The sequence below is a fragment of the Trachemys scripta genome, chromosome 19 (genome assembly GCF_013100865.1).
Source record: "Trachemys scripta elegans isolate TJP31775 chromosome 19, CAS_Tse_1.0, whole genome shotgun sequence".
Taxonomy (NCBI): domain Eukaryota; kingdom Metazoa; phylum Chordata; order Testudines; family Emydidae; genus Trachemys; species Trachemys scripta.
Genome location: NC_048316.1, coordinates 10,965,108 through 10,987,521, shown reverse-complemented (window position 1 = coordinate 10,987,521; position 22,414 = coordinate 10,965,108). Strand labels below are relative to the sequence as shown.

Genomic DNA, 22,414 nt, shown 5'->3' with positions numbered 1-22,414 from the left:
AGCACAGGTATTTTTACCACCACCATTTATTTACACTTAGGATTAACTGACATTTTTAAATAACCTCAAGTGAACTGCATCAAAGGTAGAGCAATGTATAGAGATTTTGTTTAGGGAGGGTGGAGGGGGAGAACGCTAGTGTTGACAATCTTTTAGGAAAAGGATGTTACCAGGAGGTTTAAAATTCAGATACATTTAAGGAAGTGGAATCTGAATTAGCTTTTTCCACTTCACCTCACCCCATATTAATAGAGGATTGCTGAAGTAAAACATAGTATTGTTTACATGCCTATGTAGCCAATGTAATTGGGACAGATTAGGGAGAGATTTGGGGGGCCCTCAGCATCAGACCAAGAAGACTAAACCAATGTTAGAGACAAAATGCAAGTCTGTCTGGAAAATGTAGATTCACACCCTCAGAACAGATGGCATCAATGGAAACAAGTTTGTTACTGAGAGCAGGGTGGAAGGGAACATGATTAAGACCACACACACACACACTCTCTCTCTCTCTCTCCTGTTCAGTACAGGCTCTCTTACAGATACAATGCAACATCAATTAACGAGATTTTGCTACCTTGTTTTTTTTTTTTTAATATATATGAGAGAGAGAGAGAGAACTTGCAAAACCAGAGAACAGAGTTAATATTACAAGAGACAAATGCAGGGCCATGGACACTTCCAGCCTGTAAAATAGAGTTTGCTTTTCAATCAAAACATTGTTTGCATTTTTCAACCCATTAGAAAGAAAGGAAACCAAAGAGAGACTAAGAACAGCTCCCAACTGGAATTCAACAAGATTCACTCCCCACATGAGGAATTCCATCCCTGCACTGTGAGGAAGGCTGGGTGGGGGAGGGAGCGATGCAGAATAGTATCAAAGCCAGGCAAATGCTTGCCCGCAGAAGCTGCTGGAAAGCAATCTCATCCTCAGCTGCTCTTGCAGATCCAGTTGCTATAAATACCATCTCTGCAGCTGGCGTTTCGGGAAGACAACATGCCAGCAGACTTTGCCTCAAGTGGGAGCTAGTTACTTGAACCATACCATCCTAACTGTTCAGCAATCTTGATTAAATCCTTGTCCAGACCTCCAGTTTGTCCCTTGAACACTTCAGATATACTAATATCTCAGAAGCTAAATACATATTTTATGTACCTAGCTACCTCCAAACATCTATAAGACATACAATAATACCATTAGCCAGCTATTAAGGAAATCATTTTTGCCTTTCACTTTTGACTCCATCTCCCGAAAAGATATTGTGGTCTTTAGAATGGATAAAGGCTGAGCTGCGAGGAAATAATGGGGTGGACTGATTTCAATCACCAATTTTAATCATTTAAATCAGCAAGTAGGAAACCTTGATTTAAATAATACATTTTAATCCAGTTTTGCATTTATACTTATTTTCCTAAAGAAAGGTGACTTCTCATTGGTTGGTAACCATTAAAATGTTGATTTTAAACTAAATACATCCTTTACACTAAATTTGGTACTTTTGCTAACCAGGAGGATACATTACATCTAAACATATTTAACCAACCCATAGATTACCATACATTTATTCAGGATTCTTAATTTTTACATTTTTGCATTATGTTAGGAAACGAACAAATTCATTTACTAGAGATTAATTTTTGACTCATGATTTGTGTCAAGTTGCATTTGGAAATTGGAATTCAATTAGAAATTAACAAAAACGGCATTTAAAAATTATGTTAAAGTGACTTTAAAAGTGCTGGATACACAAGACATCTGCTTTTCTGATTACTTCCCCCTCCCCAACCACAGTCATTATACAGTAACTTAAAATAAAATGAGACTGACTCATCATCTACCATCAGTCAAAGAGGGACTCCCTCTTTTTACATGGCAATTACTGACTTTTCCTTGTTTTGAAGCCAGCTTGTGCTGCTTTCTTGCTGATGCATTTTCAATAAAGCAGTAGGTGGTGGCTGGTGAATCATTCCCAGATCTTTGGGACAGTTAGCTTTGCTATAATTTTGTCCTATTTTCTGATTCAAGATGCTTTCAAAAGTTGAAGACACCTTTGTATCCCAAAACAGAAGAATCAATTCTTCTTCCCCCACACACCATTCTGATAACATTTCTATAATGCCTTTCATGTGAGCATCACAACACATTTTAGAAACGTTTACACAATTATGAGATATTCAAATATCCATTTTACAGATGGGGAAGGCCAGGAGAGAAATCAGGTGACTTTACCAGGTCTGCCTCTCAGTCCAGTGCCTTTACAGGAAGTCAAGTGATTTGGGAATCCTTAAAAGCTCACCTAAGAATTATTCTTATGCAAATAATCTCCTCTCACCTTCCAATAAAACAGACAGGAAGGCTTTAAAGAACAAAAAAAATTTTTTTAAAACAACTAGCAAAGGATTTTGGCTCAGACCATAATCCAAGCTTTTTTTAAAATAACTTCCTTTAAAACCCTATTCTATGCCTCTTTCCCTGACACTGACCATGTAGTTGCATGCCATTGAACTGTGACAGCACAAAACAGAAATTAAAATAGTGTATCATAACCACAAAAGTTCCTTGTTTGCCCCACTGTAAAGTACAGAAGCAAGATAGGACATCAGTTCCTCAGCCAGCCAGTGAAATATCTCTGGATTTTGCTACGCCTCATTTTTACACAGATCAAATCAGAGTTATTTGCTAAAAAAAGTTAAGACAAACAAGCATTAAACCTTAAAACAAGCTTTTGGGTAGAAGTATTACACACATTTTGTAGATAACTATCCACTTGTTTAAGTGTCTTGCCCAAGGTCATAAAGCAACATATCTGCAGCATTGGGAACAAAACAAGGACTCCAGAATCTCAGTCTATGTTCTAACCACAGAGAATGCTTGAGCACTTTAAAGTTACACGGAAGAATGAAGTTGGCACATCAGAGTTCAAATGACTCCTAGTATTATTATTCACTATGATCTAAATATAACCTTCACATCTCAAGCAGGGAGATGAGTTCCTAGGTACACCTACAATGTGCCACATCTTGAGCTATTCACTGGCCAATGGTTCAAGGAAATGCTATCCTAAGGCGTTGCCAGGTTTCAAAACAGAACTGCTCTGAAGTTTTCTGATCACCGTATTTAAAAGTTCATTACACCAAAGCCCACCAAAAAAAAGTACAAACATTAAAAAATAACCAAGTTGAGAGTCAGATTACCCAACGGAAAAAACAGAGGAAAAATGTCTTGACCGCCAACATTTCCTGGCAGGCATGTCATGCATTTCATGTCAGACTGATGGGATACTGCCAGCCTTACTGCTGACATCTACAAATTATACATTTCAGAAGAGAGCAGTCATCAAGGATGGTATTAGTTTATAAAAGTGGACACTTCCACCTATTCTATTCTCTCCTGGCTGCCAAAACCACACAATTCTTTTAAGAGAAAAAGCGGAAATGTTGATTGCAAAGCTTGGGCTCATGGGATTATTGGGACAGACAGGTTACAATCAAGGCCTGATCTACACTAGGAAATTAGGTTGGCATAACTACATCACTCACGGGCATGAAAAAGCCGCACCCCTGAATGATGGAGTTAGAACAATCCAATGTCGAGTGCAGACAGCACTAGGTTGGTGGGAGAATTCTATCAATCTAGCTACCCCCTCTCAATGGAGCAGATTACCTACACCAATGGGAGAGGCTCTCCCAGCAGTATAAGTAGTGTCTTCACTGAAACAGTACAGTGGCACCGCTGCAGCTTTAAGTGTAGATAAGCCCTAAGTCTTCTGTTTCCTCTTTGTGCACCTCACAAGACTAGAGAGAGGACAAGCAGCAGTTATGTAAACTCCCTTATGTCCCTCCTACCCAAGTGATCTTGATCCTAATGTACATAAAAGCCAGTCTCTGCCAAGCAGCACTGGTCTCACCACAAATTCAGACCCAACTATTTCAATTAGACTAACACTTTAATAAAACCATACAAAGTAGCTTGGGAGAGCCTAAATTTATTAGACTCTGGCATCAGGTCACTCATATCCAACCTCAGGTTTTATAATGCTATTGGGGAGGAAGAAGGCTATCCGATTTTTAGGTTTAGTTGGTTGTTTTTTTTGTTTTGTTTTGTTTTGTTTTTAAACCACTAAATATATTGTCCTTTTCTCTATTTAAAAAAATAGACCTGCATTCAGATCACTGTCACAATAAGCTAACTGCAACATCTACAGAGCTACTAGTCAAATATTTTTATTTGCAACTTAGTTACTATGGTGGAGGATACTATTTTACACAACCATAAAATGTTCCAATATCTACACTAGATAAATTGACTGAGATGTCTTTTAAATTCTGCCCACTGTTGGTTTGGGAGAATTATTGATCAGGTTCCTTTATTCTATCAATTTTTCAATAAATACCAAGCCCAACTCCTCAGCCCAACACTCCAAATAGCAGCTACTTTAAATAATAGCCAATGCCACAAGTCATATCCCGGGGGGGGGGGGGGGGGAGCACGTGCTTTAGTTCGCCTCATGCCGACTCACAGTACCCACTGCCTACCCCAAAGCAGCACTCAGGTGCGTGCAGCTGTTGCTTAGCAGACTCCAAAAATGAAACTCCACTAACTCCATTATGTTTCATGAAGCATTTCTGAAGCCCAAGATGCCCGTTAGGCAACCTAGTTGCAATCTGTTCAGAGCAGCAGCTGTGACGATTGTTCCTGACAGATGGAGCTGCTCCACTGCTTCAGCAGGGGTCAGAATCCCCAGTCTCATAAGATGATCCCATAACCTCAAATACTCCACAGAAGGACCTTTCACAATTACTCAAGATGGCAAAGCCTGAACTGGCAAAATCCCCATGCAGGGCTTTGAGTCCTATTCTGAGGATCCAGGACCTGTATTCAACAAGAAGCTCACTGGATTATTCAGAGAGCAGTCTACCTGTGTGAATGGGAACACTTACACTGCATCAAACCAAACCAGAGTGTATGATAAACTCACTTCATTCTGTCACTGGCACTCAAGTGCTACAGTCTGTATGGGACACTAAATCAAGTTTCTATAGGCCAGACACAACAGAATGAAATAATCACCTACAGAAAGAAAATTAAACAGATAGGCTTCCTCTGATTCTTCTGACTTTGTCAGTGTGGTTTAAACCACTTTACCTACTAAGAGGAAAAGTAAGCCATATGGAAAGGGTCTTAACATCTTAAAAAGCTGCTGTGTAAAATACAAATTAAGATGTTAGGAAAAGAAGTTGTGTCATCTTGCAGCAACTTCTACCATAAATGTGCAATATTTAACACCAACAGCAAAGGCCAGTTAGCAAAGGGCCCTTTGTCACTTACATTTCCAAACGCCATATACTTGGACCAACATACATCTGTGCCTAATATTTTCTGGCCACTACAAGATATATGACAATCAGCATCTAAACAGTAAATGAGGATCAGTTTGGACACAGGGTGACTGCTAATTCAGGTTTTGGGATGAGATTTTTTACTATCACAGCCAAGGTAATAGAATGGAAACAGCTAACTACAGAAAGGAGAGCTAACACTGCAGCTGCATACCTGCCTTTAAAAAAAAAATTAAGTTTATTCAGCTTAGCTGCAAGCCTCATTTGTGCCTAGCAGTACAGGCTACTCAGTTTCTTTAGCCAAGACTTCAGTTCTGTGATAATGCAATCCCCCAGAATAGAGAAACTGGGATTCTGAAACCTCAGCACCCAGCCCAGCTCTGATGCATGCACATTGGTAACCAGGGAATGGCTGCAGCGTGACAAAGGGCCAATACACAAGTTGGCAGCCTAATGTGTGATCTTTGTAGCAGAGAACCCCAATCTCTCTTCATATTGGCTATATGAAGGGCATGAGAATGAGAGAGATTTAGGTTCAGCCTTAGGCACCTGCATAGTAAAATGCAATGAATCAGAAATACTTATTAGGTTATCCAGTCCATTCCCCACGAGCCACTGCTGGATTTTGGCCTACAGGATTCTCTTGCCTTTTGTCCAGTCTAGTACCGCTATTTCCCTTGGAAGATAATTCTGGTTTAAGATGTTCCCCTCTACTCCCTACCTTTCACCTTGAGATTCAATTTAAATTCCCTTTCTTAATTGCATTCCATTACTCTTATCTGAACACAAACAATCTCTGTGCTACTCAACTCCAGCTACAGCTAACCATTCAAACTTCCTACTCTTCCATCCATAAACTCCATGACAAAGAGTGAGCAGTGTATCAATCAGTTCCCAATGAATGCAGTTCAGCTCAGCTACACCTAATGCTCTACTGAAATGTACTCACTGCTGACAATGGATGTCAAACTCAACAGGCATCTTTGCACCAGAACTGAAAACAGTTATCTGCTAGTGTAGATGGAATAAATCATTAATGTCAAAAGTTAGCAATGGGTCAGTTTCTTAGTGCAGACAGGGTTTTGTAGTCTGGTTATGGCTTCACTCCTATGCAACTTTTGACACATTACAGCTATAGCCTCTGAATAAACTGGGCTAGTAGTCACTCAAAAAGTTTAGTAAGTCATATCTAACAATTGTAGAGGAAAGCATATAGTCTATTTAAGGTAGAAACTGGTTTCTTATTTCACCAATAGGCACTTCCAAGGAGCTGCTGTGTGATACCTTGGAATTTGGTTGGAGGGGAGGGCTTACTGAAATCACATGACAGTGTGCCATACAGCATGCTACCAATACGGCAGAAATGTTTACACTACAGTTACTTCAGGTTCCTGGTAAACTTGTTACACCAAAATGTTTTAAAATGGTATAGAGATTTTAAGAGCACATGGGAGAATGACAGAGGGAGGGAATGACAGAACAAGGAGTAATGGTCTCAAGTTGCAGTGGGGGAGGTTTAGGTTGGACATTAGGAAAAACTTTTTCACTAGGAGGGTGGTGAAGCACTGGAATGGGTTCCCTAGGGAGGTGTTGGAATCTCCTTTCTTAGAGGTTTTTAACGTCAGGCTTGACAAAGCCCTGGCTGGGATGATTTAGTTGGGGATTGGTCCTACTTTGAGCAGGGAGTTGGACTAGATGACCTCCGGAGGTCCCTTCCAACTCTGATATTCTATGATTCTATGAAAATATAGAAAATGCAAGCAGAAGGCTAACTGAAGATGATGCCCCATATGCAGAAAACACTATCTCAATACAAATGATCACCTGGCTGAATGTTACAGAACAGTCAAGCTTTCATGACCACAGTCCCACTCTGTGAAAGAAAAAAAAGAAAAAAGAAAATGCAGAATGAACCCAAGGGGTTAAGCCTTGAAGCCTGAAGCAGCGATTTGAGGAATGTGACCATTTCAAGGGGGTGGTCTAGCTATGCAAGCAGTAGTCAACTCTTAAGTGTTGCATGTTGTCAGTTTCTTTCTAATCTAGTTGAATAATCAGATGTACTCTGCGGGTCTACCTAACTGTATCCAGCCAAAAAAAAAAAAAAATAATAATAATAATAAATCCAAGGAGTTGTAAAAAGCTGCTGTATAACAGCCAGGAAAGCTGCAAAAATCAATGACTGTTTAGTTTTTGTTGAATTTTTTTAATCCCAGAAAACCATCTTTGTTTTTTTTTAAATGAAACTGATACTAAATGACAACAAATGTGGCTAAAACTCTTAAAAAAAAATTTGCTGCTATTCCAGCCAGCAGCTAATTTGGGAGTGGAGTTCTTTGCGGTTCTTTCACTTCCAGTTATCTGACTAACATTCCTTCAGATTGGTTTAAGAAAAGTGATGTGTTGGAGTATTAATATTTACAAGCTGAATAACTATCATTTTAATAGCAATAAATGGCATTCTTTGCTAGCTGAATGGATATTATTTAAATAGGGTCTTCTCTCCTCCAGCTTCAGCCACTGCTCAAACCTTGCTTTAAAAGCATGTTCTTTTGTTATGCAGAAACCTGGCCTTGTGTCTCTCTCTGAAGTGTCTGGACAGAGAGATTACCCAATCATTTCCACTGAAGTAGAGCAACACAGAGCTTCTTAAGTACATAAGAGTTGAGCTTGCAAATCCAATAAACCAAGAAAGAAAATCTCAACATATTTACATTTGACAGATCTCTACAACTACTATAAAAATAATGACTATTACATGTAGCACATGCCTTTCTTCCCATGCATTAGATGCAGGGGTCATTTCACACACTCATGACTAAAATGTAGCAATTTCTGGAGTAGAATGCAGCAGGCTTCAAATCAACTTTCCATACTAAGATGGTTTTTGCAAATATTTCAGAAGTCTTCAAAAGTCATTACTGCCCTGTGTCATAAAAATTAGGCTAATTATGAGTATTGTTTGCTCACAAAAGGGATTCACAATAGGAAGTAATTACTGGTACACAAAACCAGTAACCCATTTACATTTCCACCTCTACAATCCTATAGTGGTCAGGTGGGATTTTGAAAAACACCTAAGTGACTTAGGAACAGAAGTCCCACTGACTTCCAGTAGGTCTTGTACTCCTAAATTGCTAAGGTGACTTTCAAAAATCCCATTTTTCATTTTCACTCTTCACACATTAATACCAAATCTTCATCAGACCCTAGGAAGAAGTTAGAACTTCCTTGGCTGGGATGAGCCTGGAACTCAGTGAATTAAAGGAAGATCCAAGTGCTTAAAATAAATAAATAATAATAATAATAATAATAAAAACAAAACACAAAATAACTACTTTGGCCCTCACCTGAACCCTCCTGCTTTTTTAAATTAAGAGCCTAAACAGTAATGTTTTGTAACTTCTCAGTTCTCCAAGCCTATGAACATCTCCAACAATTTCTCTGTTCTCCTCTTCCATTTTCAAAGACCTTATGGCAGTAACATTCAGCTGCATACCATCTGCAATCAACTATGATCTCAACAAGCAGCTCAGGCTTGCTGCCAATATACCAATCCCTTAATGCAGTGAGCACATGACTTGAGCTGGACTGCAGGATTTCAGTCTTTCTATAACATATTTCAGTTCTGAAAAGATGATTCAATCACACAATTCCTTAAATACACAGTATTATATTTGTGTTAACTTATTCCTGCAGTCCCTGTGCATCACCAGCGCCAAACAAAATTCACACTATAGGCTAGCATATTAAGAGAAAAAAAACTTAATGCACAGCTACAAAAAATGCATTTACTAAATATGTTCACAGAACAGATTTGAAAATTCCCATGGTACTTCCTATCTACCCTTTTCAGATAGGAAATAAACTCCATCTTGGCTACTCATGATAATTAAAATCCCTCAGCACTTTCTGCAAGAGTAAGTATATCATCCTCAGCATCTTGCAGCTTTAGGTGGATATATAGTATTCTTTATTTGTCTGTACCTATCGCATAGTTTTGCTATGTGCTGTTAAGCAATTGCCATGGAATAGCTCTTTCACTGGTTGGTGAAGTGATGTCTATAAATACACATAACATCTGTAGGTATTATATGAATACGAGTTATTATCCACCATTATAATTATAAAAAAATGGTTAATATCAGATTTCCAATGGTTTAAACATACTGCTCTAACACTGACCCTAGAACACAACTTACTAGACAAGGTCTCCGGTCCAAAGCACTTACTGGCAATCAAGTTGCCTCTAGAAAAGTTTATTTAAGGTGCTCAGAAGTTTCTAGAAAGCAAAAACAGAAACTAGTCAGTTTACTCATTTAAAAAACCAAACAAAAAACAAACATTCCCCAGCTCCCAATTATTAGAAGTTCTTTAAACAAACATCCTGGGTTCAAGTCCCTAGTATGAAACAAGCTATTTCGGCATTTTTAAATATATGTTTGAAGGTACCAGTCAGTAGGACTACCAGTATTTTTATTATTTAAACCTGTAAGCCCTAACCACGGTTGATTGGGGATCTATTAAGCGAATCACTGTACAAAACACACAGGACAGTAAAACAATGCAAACACTTTGGGGGAAGGAAATCTTAACACCACAAAAGAGGCACAGAGGTAAAGCGACTTGCCCAGAGTCACAGCAGGTCAGTGGCTGAACTGGGAATAGAACCCAAGTCTGATTCCCAGTTAGTGCCCTATCCAGTGAAGCATGCTTCTGCTACAGTTTCGTATTTCTGTGTCACTTGTACTATGAATGCGTATCAAAAGCCTTTTAAAATTTAAGATTCAGTTACTCTACAATTAGAGGGCAGTATTTTTTTAAAGGTCTGTTACTTGTGTTTTTAGCAACTTTATAGAAACATTTTACAAATCTAGTTTAGTTTTCACTATTTATGCTATTTACTTAAATTCACTCAGTCCGAACAGTGAAACTGAACTGAAACGAACAAGAGAACCCATTTTTTGTTTTACATGTATTAGCACAATGTAGTTGCATTTCCAACACCGAATCAAGAACAGGATAAATACCAAATACTTTTATTGACATTTTAAAATAATTTGTGAATGTATTTGCTCATAGTGTATTTTGTAAAGACTTATTGTATGAATTAATTTTGGGGTCTGAACTACTAGCATCCCGTTTCTAAAAATGTTTTTGGATACTTTTGAAATGATATTTTCAAGCAGGCATTCAAGCTATTACATCTAAAACTTGACTTTTCATAGTTGGAATTTTTTCCTATTTCCAGTGCTTTTGTTTGCCTCTTACACCAAGATCACTTGTCACTTGGAGTGGGCCAGTCTTGCTGACAACCTCCTTCACACCACCCTGCATGACTCAAATTCATATTAAGAGAAACATACGACAAGCCACACGTTCTTTAGAACTCAATCAAGAGAGACCACCACCACATCCACATTTCCCCAACCACTACTTCAAAATTTATTATAACATTCAAATAGAAGTGTGATATTTGAGGGTGGGAGTGGGGAGGTTACTAAAATAGTTATACTAATACAACTCCTAGTGTGGATCTAAGTTCCGTCTAAGCTGCGCAGCTGCCTATTAAGCCCCATGCAGGGGCTCAGAGCTGCGGTCAGGGGAGAGGGGACCCTCCCCGCCAGCCCCAGCAAGGACCTGCCATGTCTGGGGGAGGAGGCCCCTCCCCACCGGCCTCTGGGGGGCAGGGACTGACTGCCATGCCGGGAGGGGGGGTGGGAACTCTGGGCTCCAGCAGCAGGGGTGGGGCTTTGGGCAGAAGGAGTGGTCCAGGCCAGGGGCTAGCCTCCCCGAGCCTGGGGTTCACCCGCTGCCCATGAGGTTACGCTTAATCTCACTGGGATTCTCTCTCTAGATAGCAACACCAACAACACTGCTGGGCACTGACTAGCAGAAAGTTTAACAGCCATAGAAGCCAGCCTATAAATCCTGCAGTTACAAAGGCACTATAGCAAAGAACAACCCTGGCTGCCATTACAGCATTTAAAAGATGTTTCAAGGAATTTGGGGTAGAGTTTGTCTTAATTTTCACTTGCCTAAAAAGCAGATAATGAAGATGGGGATTGATTATCACTGGTCTCTTTGCTACTTGCTACTCTGCGTTTCTATAGGATCATCAGGTGAAAGGAGAAAAGTGCTTTAACGTGGCTGTGTAGTCATGGCACCAGCCTCCATGAGGGGAATGGTTCCCAGCGCTGGTGCACTGTCTACACTAGCACTTTATAGCACTGAAACTTGCAGCGCTCGGGGATTTGTTTTTTCACACCCCCGAGCGAGAAAGTTGCAGCACTGTAAAGTGCCAGTGTAGACAAGCCCTCAACCCTAACTTCAAATTGGATATGGTCAGACCAAAGCCTCCTATACACTCTTCAGCAAGTAACAGGTTTCAGAACGGTAGCTGTGTTAGTCTGTATCAGCAAAAAGAAAGCGAAGTACTTGTGGCACCTTAGAGACTAAATAAATTGGTTAGTCTCTAAGGTGCCACAAGTACTCCTCATTCTTTTCAGCGAGTAAGCACAGCAGGACATGTCATTCCTCCATCCCATTTCTTTTCCCCACATTTTATGATCTTGAAAACCTGTTATTTTCAGTTAAGAAAACTCCTGTTTCCCCCACCCCCAGATTCCTGACATATTTTCCTTCTACTGGGAAGATTGGGTGGGAGGGGGAGGAAAGAGAAAGAGAGAATTAGCTCTCAGATTCAAACAGCAAGGACTCCAGAGCCATTGCAATTTAAGACTCCTTTCCCACAGTCTCTAAATGGCCTTGGTGATTTAAACCTGATCTCAGCCAACTTGTATCTATGCCATGAGACCCAGGGCAAATCTACACTACAATGCTACTTTGGCGCAGCTGTGGCACATCTGGTGAAGATGTGCTATGCCGACGGGAGGCCGCTCTCCTGTCGGCATAATTACTCCACCTCAGTAAGAAGCGGAAGCTATGTCAGTGGGAGAGCATCTCCTGCCAACATAGCGCTGGTGTGGACAGTGTGAAACTTGTGTTGCTTGGGGGGGGGGGGGGGGGGGGGAGAAGGGGATGGATTTTTCATACCCTTGAACAATGTAAGTTATATCAACTTAGGCTGTAGTGTAGACCTGCCCCTAGAAACAGAAGGCTTCAGATTATACCATTCTCAGAGGGGGGAAAAAAAACACAGCAGAAAGCTATGAAGGAACTGCTAGCTATGTTAAACTGGAAGAAATCCCCCACTTTTCCCTTCTTTTAACTATGACTCAGTTTATTGGAGCCTTCTATTAATGACATTGTATTACCATGCCCAGGCATTCAGCAAGTAGACCTAGTGCCAGGACCATGTCAGATAAACTGGCAGACAGTCTGCCAGAAATATGCCAGGCACCCTTGTCACTGGACCATAAGCAAGACATTTCCACACAGATCTAGACTAGACGCAATAAATCAATCCCTGAGCGCTCTCCCGTCGACTCCTGTACTCCAGCGCCGTGAGAGGTGCAAGCAGAGTTAAAGGGGGAGCGGCAGCAGTCGACTCACCGCAGTGAAGACACCATGGTAAGTTGATCTAAGTACATCGACTTCAGCTACGTTAATCACGTAGCTGAAGTTGTGTAACTTAGATCGATTCTCCCCCCAGTGTAGACCAGGGCTTAGGCTCTCTCATACATGGCCCATCTCTTTTGGTGATGTCACAACCATTATCATACGAATAGACTGATGTCACAAACAGATTTAACACTTCAGTGCAGGATCAGTCTGAAGGAGAAGCTCAGCTCAAAAGGATGGAGAGCCACAGTTATTGAATATTAATTACTGGTTACCTAAACACAAGAAAATAGCATCAAAGTAAATGGTGTATGTTTATTTCTGTTGTTACCCAATAGTATAATGTTGGACTGTCTGCCCCAAGGAACACAAAGGCAGGGAAGCAGCCAGTATTCAGAGAAAGTTGGCTGAAAATGAAAAGCTACATAAAAAAGAGAGGGTTTATGTTTTTGTTTACGTTTTGTGAACAGCTCCCCCTTTATTTCCCAACTATCTGTCCCTCCAACTCTGGTCCTCCTCAGTCAGCCCACCATGAAGGAGAACCCCAGGGGGAAGATGGCCCCGAAGGCTAAAACTATCCCAACTCCAAGTAACACCTCATTTGATTAACTGACTCAAAACAGTACTCTGTTAAAGCACACTAGGGAACCTTTAGTGTGCACAAGGAGAGCCTACATGAACCAATTAATGTCAAACATTAGGGGACTTTAGAAATCATACCCCCATAGCACAAATTACTCAACCGTGTGGACAAGCCTTACCACTCACTTCAACATCATATTCCTCCCCCAGAGCCCTCAGTTCACCACCAGCTAACATTACCTGCCGCAAAAAATCAAGATACCCAGGATTCAGCCTTCTCTAGTCAAATACAAAAATAATGAAGTCACCCATAAGAGGCTTGCAAGAGGAAGAAGCTTCCCTAAAAGGGTAATTCCAGATGCTGTAATGTGCACAGTAGTCAGTTAATTTTGATCAAAGAAGAGGACAAAGGAGTGGAACTGGGAGAGGTAGATTCCATTGGGAGGTCAGAATGAACTTACTGGTTGAGTTGCCTTGCATCTGGATGATGCATTTGGATTCTTTGCTGGTCTCTCTGGAATTGAAGGGCCTGACCCGGACAGCCACCTTCACAGAAGCTCCCGACATTTTGATGTCGTATAGTGTTGAGTCCAGAAATCAGATGCAAAGGTTTTTTTTTCCCCTCCTTTTTATGATCTCTTGGAGTTTTCTAAAAAGAAAGTGAGATTCAGTTACTTTAAAAATACATTCTAAACAGATTACATTAATGGATGGGGGAAGGGAAGCCTAACACATCACAAGTTTTTATGTCTATTCAGAGAATCCAGAGCTAGAGATATCCCCATCATGCTCCTAGTCAATGCCTATGTCACCCAATGCAGAAGTGAGCAAATAAGTGTTTTCACTCCTTGCTTCCCTTCCCAGAAAGAGTGGAGACTACCACTACTCGGATCTCTTGCTCTGCCCATAGCATCAGAGAAAAGGACCCCAGGTCTTTGTGCTGTTTACTCATTTCACTGGCACACAGAAGCTTGGAGAACACTGCAAACACTCAAGGATTTCCTCAGTTCAAAGTAAATAAAAATCTTAGTTACTGCTTGCACATCTAGTGACCTCCAAGGACACTACTCTACAGAGAAACAAAGAGAGACTGTTGCCTTTCAAAGAGATTTCTGCCTAAAATTTCTACCTCATCAGATGTCAACCAATATACTCATCTACTCAAATCAAAATAAAAATACTTATGGCTCAAGTCCCGTCACATCCAAATGATTGAGCACTTTTAGGGCACAAAACAATGCACTGCATCCAGTTCTAAACCAGCAGGCAAGTCCACTCCAAAGAACTGCAGGCCAGTACACCCTGGAACCTTCGACATCTCTCCTTAAGTACTATTTTATTAAACAGTAAATGTATATTAAACAGACATCTGCCAAGGCTGGGTCTGTGCTGGATATAGCTCTATAAGTGTGGATATATGGGTCACAACACCCAGAAATTGATCACATAGTTAACTAAACTCTGACTCTCCAATGAGAGCATTTTTATTCCAGGTTTAGACCAGGAAGGAAAAAAAAGTACAAAAGTAATTCACCAGCTGGTTTAAAAAAAAAGTCTTAGGCATGGCCTAATTCATTCTATGATATTTTCACATGGCACAGACAGATTTAATTAAAATTGCATTACTTCACCTCACTAATGGCAGAGGATGACATTGTATCACAATGAGGGAAAGGCTGTCTCATCCCAGAAAACAGGACAAGTTATTTAACAAGGATGTTGCTCCTCTCAACAGTTTATCAAGGTAGCTAACCAGGTGATTGTTACAATTTTAGTTGTCTACGGTAATCAATGACATGCAACTGGGTAACAATGTAACTAATAAGGTGACAGAACGTGACAAGTCACAGATATGCACGGGGTTGATACCTCCTTCTCAATTGCTGCTAAGAAGCAGAATTTAAAGCAAGTCTCAGGAAAAGCTCTTCCACAGAGTAAAGGCTAATTCAACCAGAGCAACTCTGAATGGCCTAAGATGATCTGCAGAGTGATGCAGATTCTGTATTTCACATACAGCAGATTACCCTAACCAGATGGTTATTCACTGTAGTCCAACACTACAGAACATTCCCTGCATGGCAGGTAGCAACAAACATAGGACTTTGTCACCATTCCTTATCTGAATATCAGATGACTTTTTTTATATATATAACTCCCTCCATACACACCCCTTTACCTCCTCAAGTGATATGATCCCGGTAGATACCAGGACACTCTAAGGAAAACATTATGTTAAACTAATGTTCAAGTGAACCTGCATATTGCTGCTGAAGATAGCAACCTGCCTGAATAGAAGCAATTCATCGAATTGGTCATGGAATCCAATTTAGGGAAAGATTCAGCACTCCCTATATTAAGTTGTTTGTAGCAGGTTAATCGAGGAGAAAGGTGAGTATATGGTACATTCGCACACAACAAAACTAGAACTGGATTTCACAAAGCGGACAGAAAGCCTTTTGCTGGGAATGTACTATCTGAAATTTTACGAGGCACTTTGCTGAGTGGGTCTTGTCTTTCTATTCTCCCACCCAGCCTGATAAAGAACTTGAAATTTTTTTGACATTTTGTTAAGCAGCTAACTACAAGTCCTAGCAAATCCAGGGTAACATAGAATCATAGAATATCTGGATTGGAAGGGACCTCAGGAGATCATCTAGTCCAACCCCCTGCTCAAAGCAGGGCTAATCCCCAGACAGATTTTTGCCCCAGATCCTTAAGTAGCCCCCTCGAGGATTGAGCTCACAGCCCTGGGTTTAGCAAGCCAATGCTCAAACCACTGAGCTAAGTAAGCAAGGCCATCAGCTAAGAGGATTTTTTAGAAGGTACATTTCCTAAACTTTTTAAGTTGTTTACTTTTGTAAAAATGCTTGGTTTGCATTATTGCTTATTTTTCCTTCAGATTGCTAACATTGATTTAATTACAAATTGAAGAAAAAAATATTGATCCTTTCACTAAAGTATCTTCTTGGATTTTAGTTTTTGTATAGAATTAGTATTTACTGAAGATTGAGGGATAGAGGATCCATTTAGTGTTGATTTAGATGTAAGGTCACCTAGCATTTTTAAGCCACTATGTTATTTGAGTATCAGAGGGTTAGCCGTGTTAGTCTGAATCTGTAAAAAGCAACAGAGGGTCCTGTGGCACCTTTAAGACTAACAGAAGTATTGGGAGCATAAGCTTTCATGGGTAAGAACCTCACTTCTTCAGATGCAAATCAGATGTCCCTTCTTCTCCGATCCCTGGAACTTCAGAGCCCTTCATTAGACTGCATTTTAGTAGACAGTTTGCAGCTATGTGTAAAATTTTAGTAGAAAGTACCCTTTGCAAATTATTGCCTATTGAGATGCAGCTGGTTAAAGCATAAATAAGTCAGGCATTTGGGGCTCCCCCCAACCATGTTACAGCTTCACTTTCTTCAGTGTTAATTATCGAGTCACATTCTGTGAAATAGGAACTACGAGCAAACTGACAAAGCTTTTCTAGTATCAAAAGTTACATATCCTACTATTAAGATGTAAAAAGTACTTTTGTATCCTCTACTTAAATGCTATTTTGTAACTTTCTACAGCATAAGAGATCTCCCTGCAGCAGCAGGCATAGGGATGGGTGAGACACCATTTCCTCACCTCACTCCAGTGATAGAAGCACACCTGTGTGAGAAGAGGCTGTATTGCATTATCAGCAAAAAACAGGAGTTCTTGTGGCACCTTAGAGACTAACAAATTTATTAGAGCAGAGCATATAATAACTCTAATAAATGCTCTAATAAATTTGTTAGTCTCTAAGTTGCCACAAGTACTCCTGTTCTTTTTGCGGATACAGACTAACATGGCTGCTACTCTGAAGCCTTGCATTATCAGGAATCTTGATTTACAGAGACCAATGGATTCTTCACTTACATTGAGTTTAAATGGGGGAAGTGACAATTATAAAAAACACCAGCCCTCTCTCTCCAATAAAAATGGTAAGTAAGATCAAAAGACTGCAAAATGTGCAAGCTTTAAAACTTTATGAAGAGTGGGATGTGCAGTTCCAGAAGCGAGGACAATGTTACCTCTCACAATACTATTCTTTTAGAACCTTCCCTGGCATAGAATCTGGCTACCAGACTGGCCTGCTTTCCTACCTTTGTGACATATTTACAAGCATCACAACAGCAGAATGGTGCAATGGAAGTTCTAGAAGCCCTCACTTGTACTGCAGGGCAAGTGTTTTACTTCATTTGAACTTTTCCACTCTATTAATTCTTTAGAGCATAAGATGATTTGGGTCTCTCCCACCCCCGAATACATAATTCTATCAAAACCTCAAGACGACAGTTCAAACATTTACCTAAAAATCTCAGTCATCTGCTGGCCCTTTTGCAGCAAAAAATAATCAAGGACAAAATGCTTTATGGTTTCTCTTTAGTAATGATGTTGCTTATTGGTGGATCAGAATTTTTTTAAATAAGAAAGTTTCCTGCTGGAGTGTCTAACAAGAGAAATCAATTCCCTTTCTCCAAAACCCAGGTTAATCACTATTAAATGAGCTTTGCACGCTCCAAGCCTAACATATGAAATACATTTAAAAAAAAGTATTTCTTACTCTGTTCTTTTCAATAACTCCCGCCATGAGAATGAGCTCCCTCTATACTGCCAGCAACAATGCTGCAGACAACAAAATTCATGAAAAATGGAAGCAGCTGGAGATCTCAGAATAGTTCATCATCCCACAGGAAAAATTTTGAAGAAGAGGTATGGGGAGTGAGGCCAGATCAGCATACAACCATCCACAACTGGAATAGAAAAAGCCAGGTACTGCTCCCTGGTGTACTTTTGCAATGCTCTCTCCAACAGCATCAGATGAGTTTAATCACGGCTTTTCAGGAACACCAAAGGGCCTCAAAACAATACTGGGTTTTTCATTCTTATTTCTACTCAAGCCACATTTTCAGATACCACATTTAACTAATGTTATAAATAGATGCACCTTATTTGTGTTAAAAGGCTCTACACACTGACAGGATGCCTGTCATATGCAGGACATCATGACTCAACTATAGGCTGAAGTATATCCTGTTCTAATGGCAAAAATCAAGAAAGTGAAGTTCACACACAACTGGGTCACTAAAATAACAGTCCAGAAGACACATCAATGAGCTGTTTTTTATTATAAAATTGCCCACATGTTTTCAGACTCTTTTCCTACAGTTGTGATTACACCACCTCATTTTACCTCATTTTCAGCTCTGCTACTTTTCACAACTAAAAAACAAATTAAAGTTGTTTGCTTAGGGTTACAAGTGGTTTCCATACACACTCATTACTGTCTCACTGAACAAGGTCACTTTCCAACACATTGATACAGCCTGTAGCCTAAGACTCCATTAGCTTCAAATTTTGCTGAAATTAGAGCCAATGGTTTGTACTTATACAGCAATTTTAATCAGACCTCAAAACACTTAAGATGGGTTCATGCCTTTCCAACATACTGAAGCATAGCGAGGTTAAGTTACTTACCCATGGCATCACAAAGCAGCCAGAGGTGAATTAGAAATAAGCCCCAAATAACCTAGCTCCTGATACCCTTACCACTACAGAACACAGCCTCCCTATGGAGTTGTCACAAGAGATGCACCTTGCAAGAAAATAGCAGCTGGAGTTCATAGACTTTGATAGATGTTTACGCCAATAAGATTCACAAGCTCAGATTTTGTTCCTTATACGCCATAGAAAGTTACCAATGGATTAATCCCAGAATGAATCATTTTCCTAATGACTTGGAAAGAGTTTGTTAATGGTCTATTCTTAGGCATTTTTTCTGCATGGGTTCAAACTGGGACAAAAGTGAAGAAAAAGACTGAATACTTCCATAATAAAATAAGAATACGGCTATATTGGGTCAGACCCATCATCCATCTAGCCCAGAATCCAGTCTTGCAATAGTAGCCAGGTGCTTTAGAGGGAATGAACAGAACAATTTCTGCGTGATCCATCTTACCCTGTCATCCAGTCCCAGTTTATGGCAATCAGAGGCTGAGGGACACCCAAAGCATAGACTTGCATCCCTGACCATCCTGGCTAATAGCAATTGATGAACCTATCCTCCACAAACTTCAATGCTTCTTTTTTTAACCCTGTTATATTTTTGGCCTCCACAACATCCCCTGGCAACTATTTCCACAGGTTGACTGTGCGTTGTGTGAAATTTCCATGCAGTTTGCAGGTGTGTTTCAATCTTGTGACTCTTCCTTTTAGTTTCTGCTTAACTAGCTTCTCATTTTTGAGTAGTTCCCCTTTTTGGAGTTAAATGCTACTGAGATGGGTTTCTTTGGTATTTGTCCTGTAATGAGGATGTTAAATTTAATTACATTATGTTCACTATTACGAAGCATTTCAGTCATACTCACCTCTTGGACCAGATCCTGTGAGTCACTTAGAACTAATTCAACAATTGCCTCTCCCCTAAATCATGAATTGCACTGTCGTAGATTTTATTATGTCTTTAACATGAACCATCACCTGGTTCTCAATCTTAAACGTGAGCAACACCTAAGCATCTAACTAGGTATTTGTCAGGACAGAAATAAACCCCATTGCTGCCTCCTATCAGATTCGTATTTACATATTTCAAACTACTACTAATTCCACCCCCACCCCCAAGCATTTAAATATCTAAATTTGTTATTAACTAGCAAATTTCAGAATAATTTACTTTTTACCATTTTTCACGTTATGCAAGGTGACAAATACAATACACTGATCGGTGTCCTCTGGGTTCTAATGCACTATTACTAGTACTACGTTTGGATTAAAAACATGAGAGCATTTACATTTTTTTTTTTTTTTTTGCTAAAGCTTAAAGACTCAAAAATTTCTATATATTTTTTGGGGTTTTGTACAACCACTTAAAAATACAAGACCTAGACTTCAGGCCTAACACTAGTTGAGCGTTTCCCTTTAAACAAAGTTTTCAAAAAAGAAAATCTGTTTTAAATGGAAACTAAGGGCAGACTGGAACTTGAGGACAATGGTATTAGGGACTTGGGTGAATAAATAGTGACGAGCGGAAAAACAGTTACACGCCATAAAACCATGTTGATAGTCTTATAGCCAGTCCTCCATCTTCAAGTAGCAAATGGAGTTTAGGATCACTATACAGGATAGATATTTGAGAAATGACAAATTATTGTATCACCTCTGATTAACCCAACTGGTGATTACACCACAACTGAAAACAAATTCTGAGTTGTACATATAGGATTTGCCTAGCACAGTGTGCTACCTTTTAAATTAAAAACAGCTCCTAGGTAACTGTAACCTAATCACTGCACCATCATTAAAAAAATAACAGGGGAAAGCAGACAGATTAGCCTGTGGAAAGTTAGCCAGAGCAGCTGTTCAAAGCAGTAAGACTCCATGAACAAGAGGACCATAAGGACTCCAATTTTGGGTACTCCACCAATGATCAGACAGAAATAACAGCCTGAGACATCAACTGGATTGCTGCAGTGCAGGCTGCCAAATTACTTAGATTTTTTTTCCAATTTAAACAAAAGTGCTGAAGCCAGACAAAATACTGAATACAGACACCTGGATACAGTGTCAAAAGCCTTGTCATTACAATGACTTCCCCCCCACAGGAATGCAAAAGGAAATAAATATAGGATTACAAACAACTGATCAGCACACAACACTGGATTTCACACAAGGGCAGCACACAAGCGAAAAACTATTAGTTGAAAGACATTGAATAACAGATTATGAACATAACTTCACTTCTAAGCTTAATTCTGCATTTTGTGTAAAAAAAAAATTAGGTGCAAAATTCAACCCGACATCAGTGACGGGTGGTTCTAACTCCACACCCTTGATTTAGCAGCTGTATTCAGGCAATGACCCCACAGCTGCCAGGCCCCTGTCATTCTCCGTCTCCTGCCCCCTCCCTCCCTCCCGATTCAGCTCCTAGAGGATTGTCCGTTCATCATCCCAATATGGCTGCCCTGATAATTATGCTGAACTGAATACAGACGATACAAGCACTATGGATGGGTCCAAAAACGCAGTAAATCCCCTGCCCTTAGGGTCTCCCCCCACCCTTCCCCAGCAGATGCTCTGGGACCATCCTTCACTCACAACCCTGGAGGGAGCAAATACAGCCTCCACCATGCACCTGAAGATGGGGATGCAGAGATGCGGCTCGATCCGCACTCCGGGGAGGAGGCGGGATCTGGGGACCGAGGTCCGGGAAGGGAGGGCGGGCGCGGAGACAGCAGAGGCTCTGGCACCGACCGTCTCCTGGGGGGAAGGGGAGAAGCAAGGGGGGGACTGGTGCGCCGGATCTGGCAGGCGCAGCAGGGAGGAGGAAAGGCTGCCAGCGAGCTCCACGCCCTTGGGCCGCTGCACTGACAGCTCAGGGCAATCTCCCTCGCCAGCAAAGCTCCAGGACAAGCTGGCCCCTGCCATCGCCGCCCGGGGGCTCCCCTCAACCCCTGCCAGCCCTACCCAGAGCCCGCAGCCCCCGGGGAAACAAGCGGCCCCCGCCCATCCCCCCCCCCTTTTGGCCCCCACCCCCCCCCCCCCCCCCCGCCCCCAACTCCCCTTTCCTAGGCGGCTTTACCGTCCCCTGGCTCCTCCCCCCCTTTCACGGGCGGCTTCCCCATCGCCCCCAGGGACTCCCCTCAGCGCTCACCTCGCGCGGGGCCGCGGACAGTGGGGGTCCGGAGGGATCCGCGGCGCACTCAGCAGGAGAAGGAGGAGCCGGCGGAGACCCGCAGAGGAAGGGAGAGGAGAAGAAAAGGGCCGCCCAGCCCCATCACGGTGCCCCGGGACAGGCTCGGAGCCCAGGGCAGCCCCGGACCGGGAGGGAGAAAGAACCCCCGAGAGGAGCCGGCAGCAGCTCCGCTGCCTTGGAGCGCCGCTTGCAAACTGACTCAGGCGATCCCTCAGCCCAGCAGCGCCCCGCCCCCATCCCCGAGCAACGCTACCC

The 22,414-nt window shown here is 41.2% G+C and overlaps 1 protein-coding gene across 10 annotated transcripts in view; it reads right to left on the bottom strand.

Moving 5' to 3' along the window:
* KIF1B (kinesin family member 1B) overlaps window positions 1-22,349 on the bottom strand; it is a 137,525-nt gene extending 115,176 nt beyond the window's left edge. For all 10 annotated transcript variants that reach the window (XM_034753468.1, XM_034753471.1, XM_034753469.1 and 7 more), the window contains exons 1-2: window positions 22,118-22,349; window positions 13,905-14,092 (exon numbers count right to left, since the gene is read on the bottom strand). In XM_034753468.1, coding sequence (XP_034609359.1) covers window positions 13,905-14,010 — 106 coding nt within the window. In that variant the 5' untranslated portion in view covers window positions 14,011-14,092; window positions 22,118-22,349. The remainder of the gene's footprint in view (window positions 1-13,904; window positions 14,093-22,117) is intronic.
* Between the last annotated feature and the right edge of the window lie 65 nt (window positions 22,350-22,414).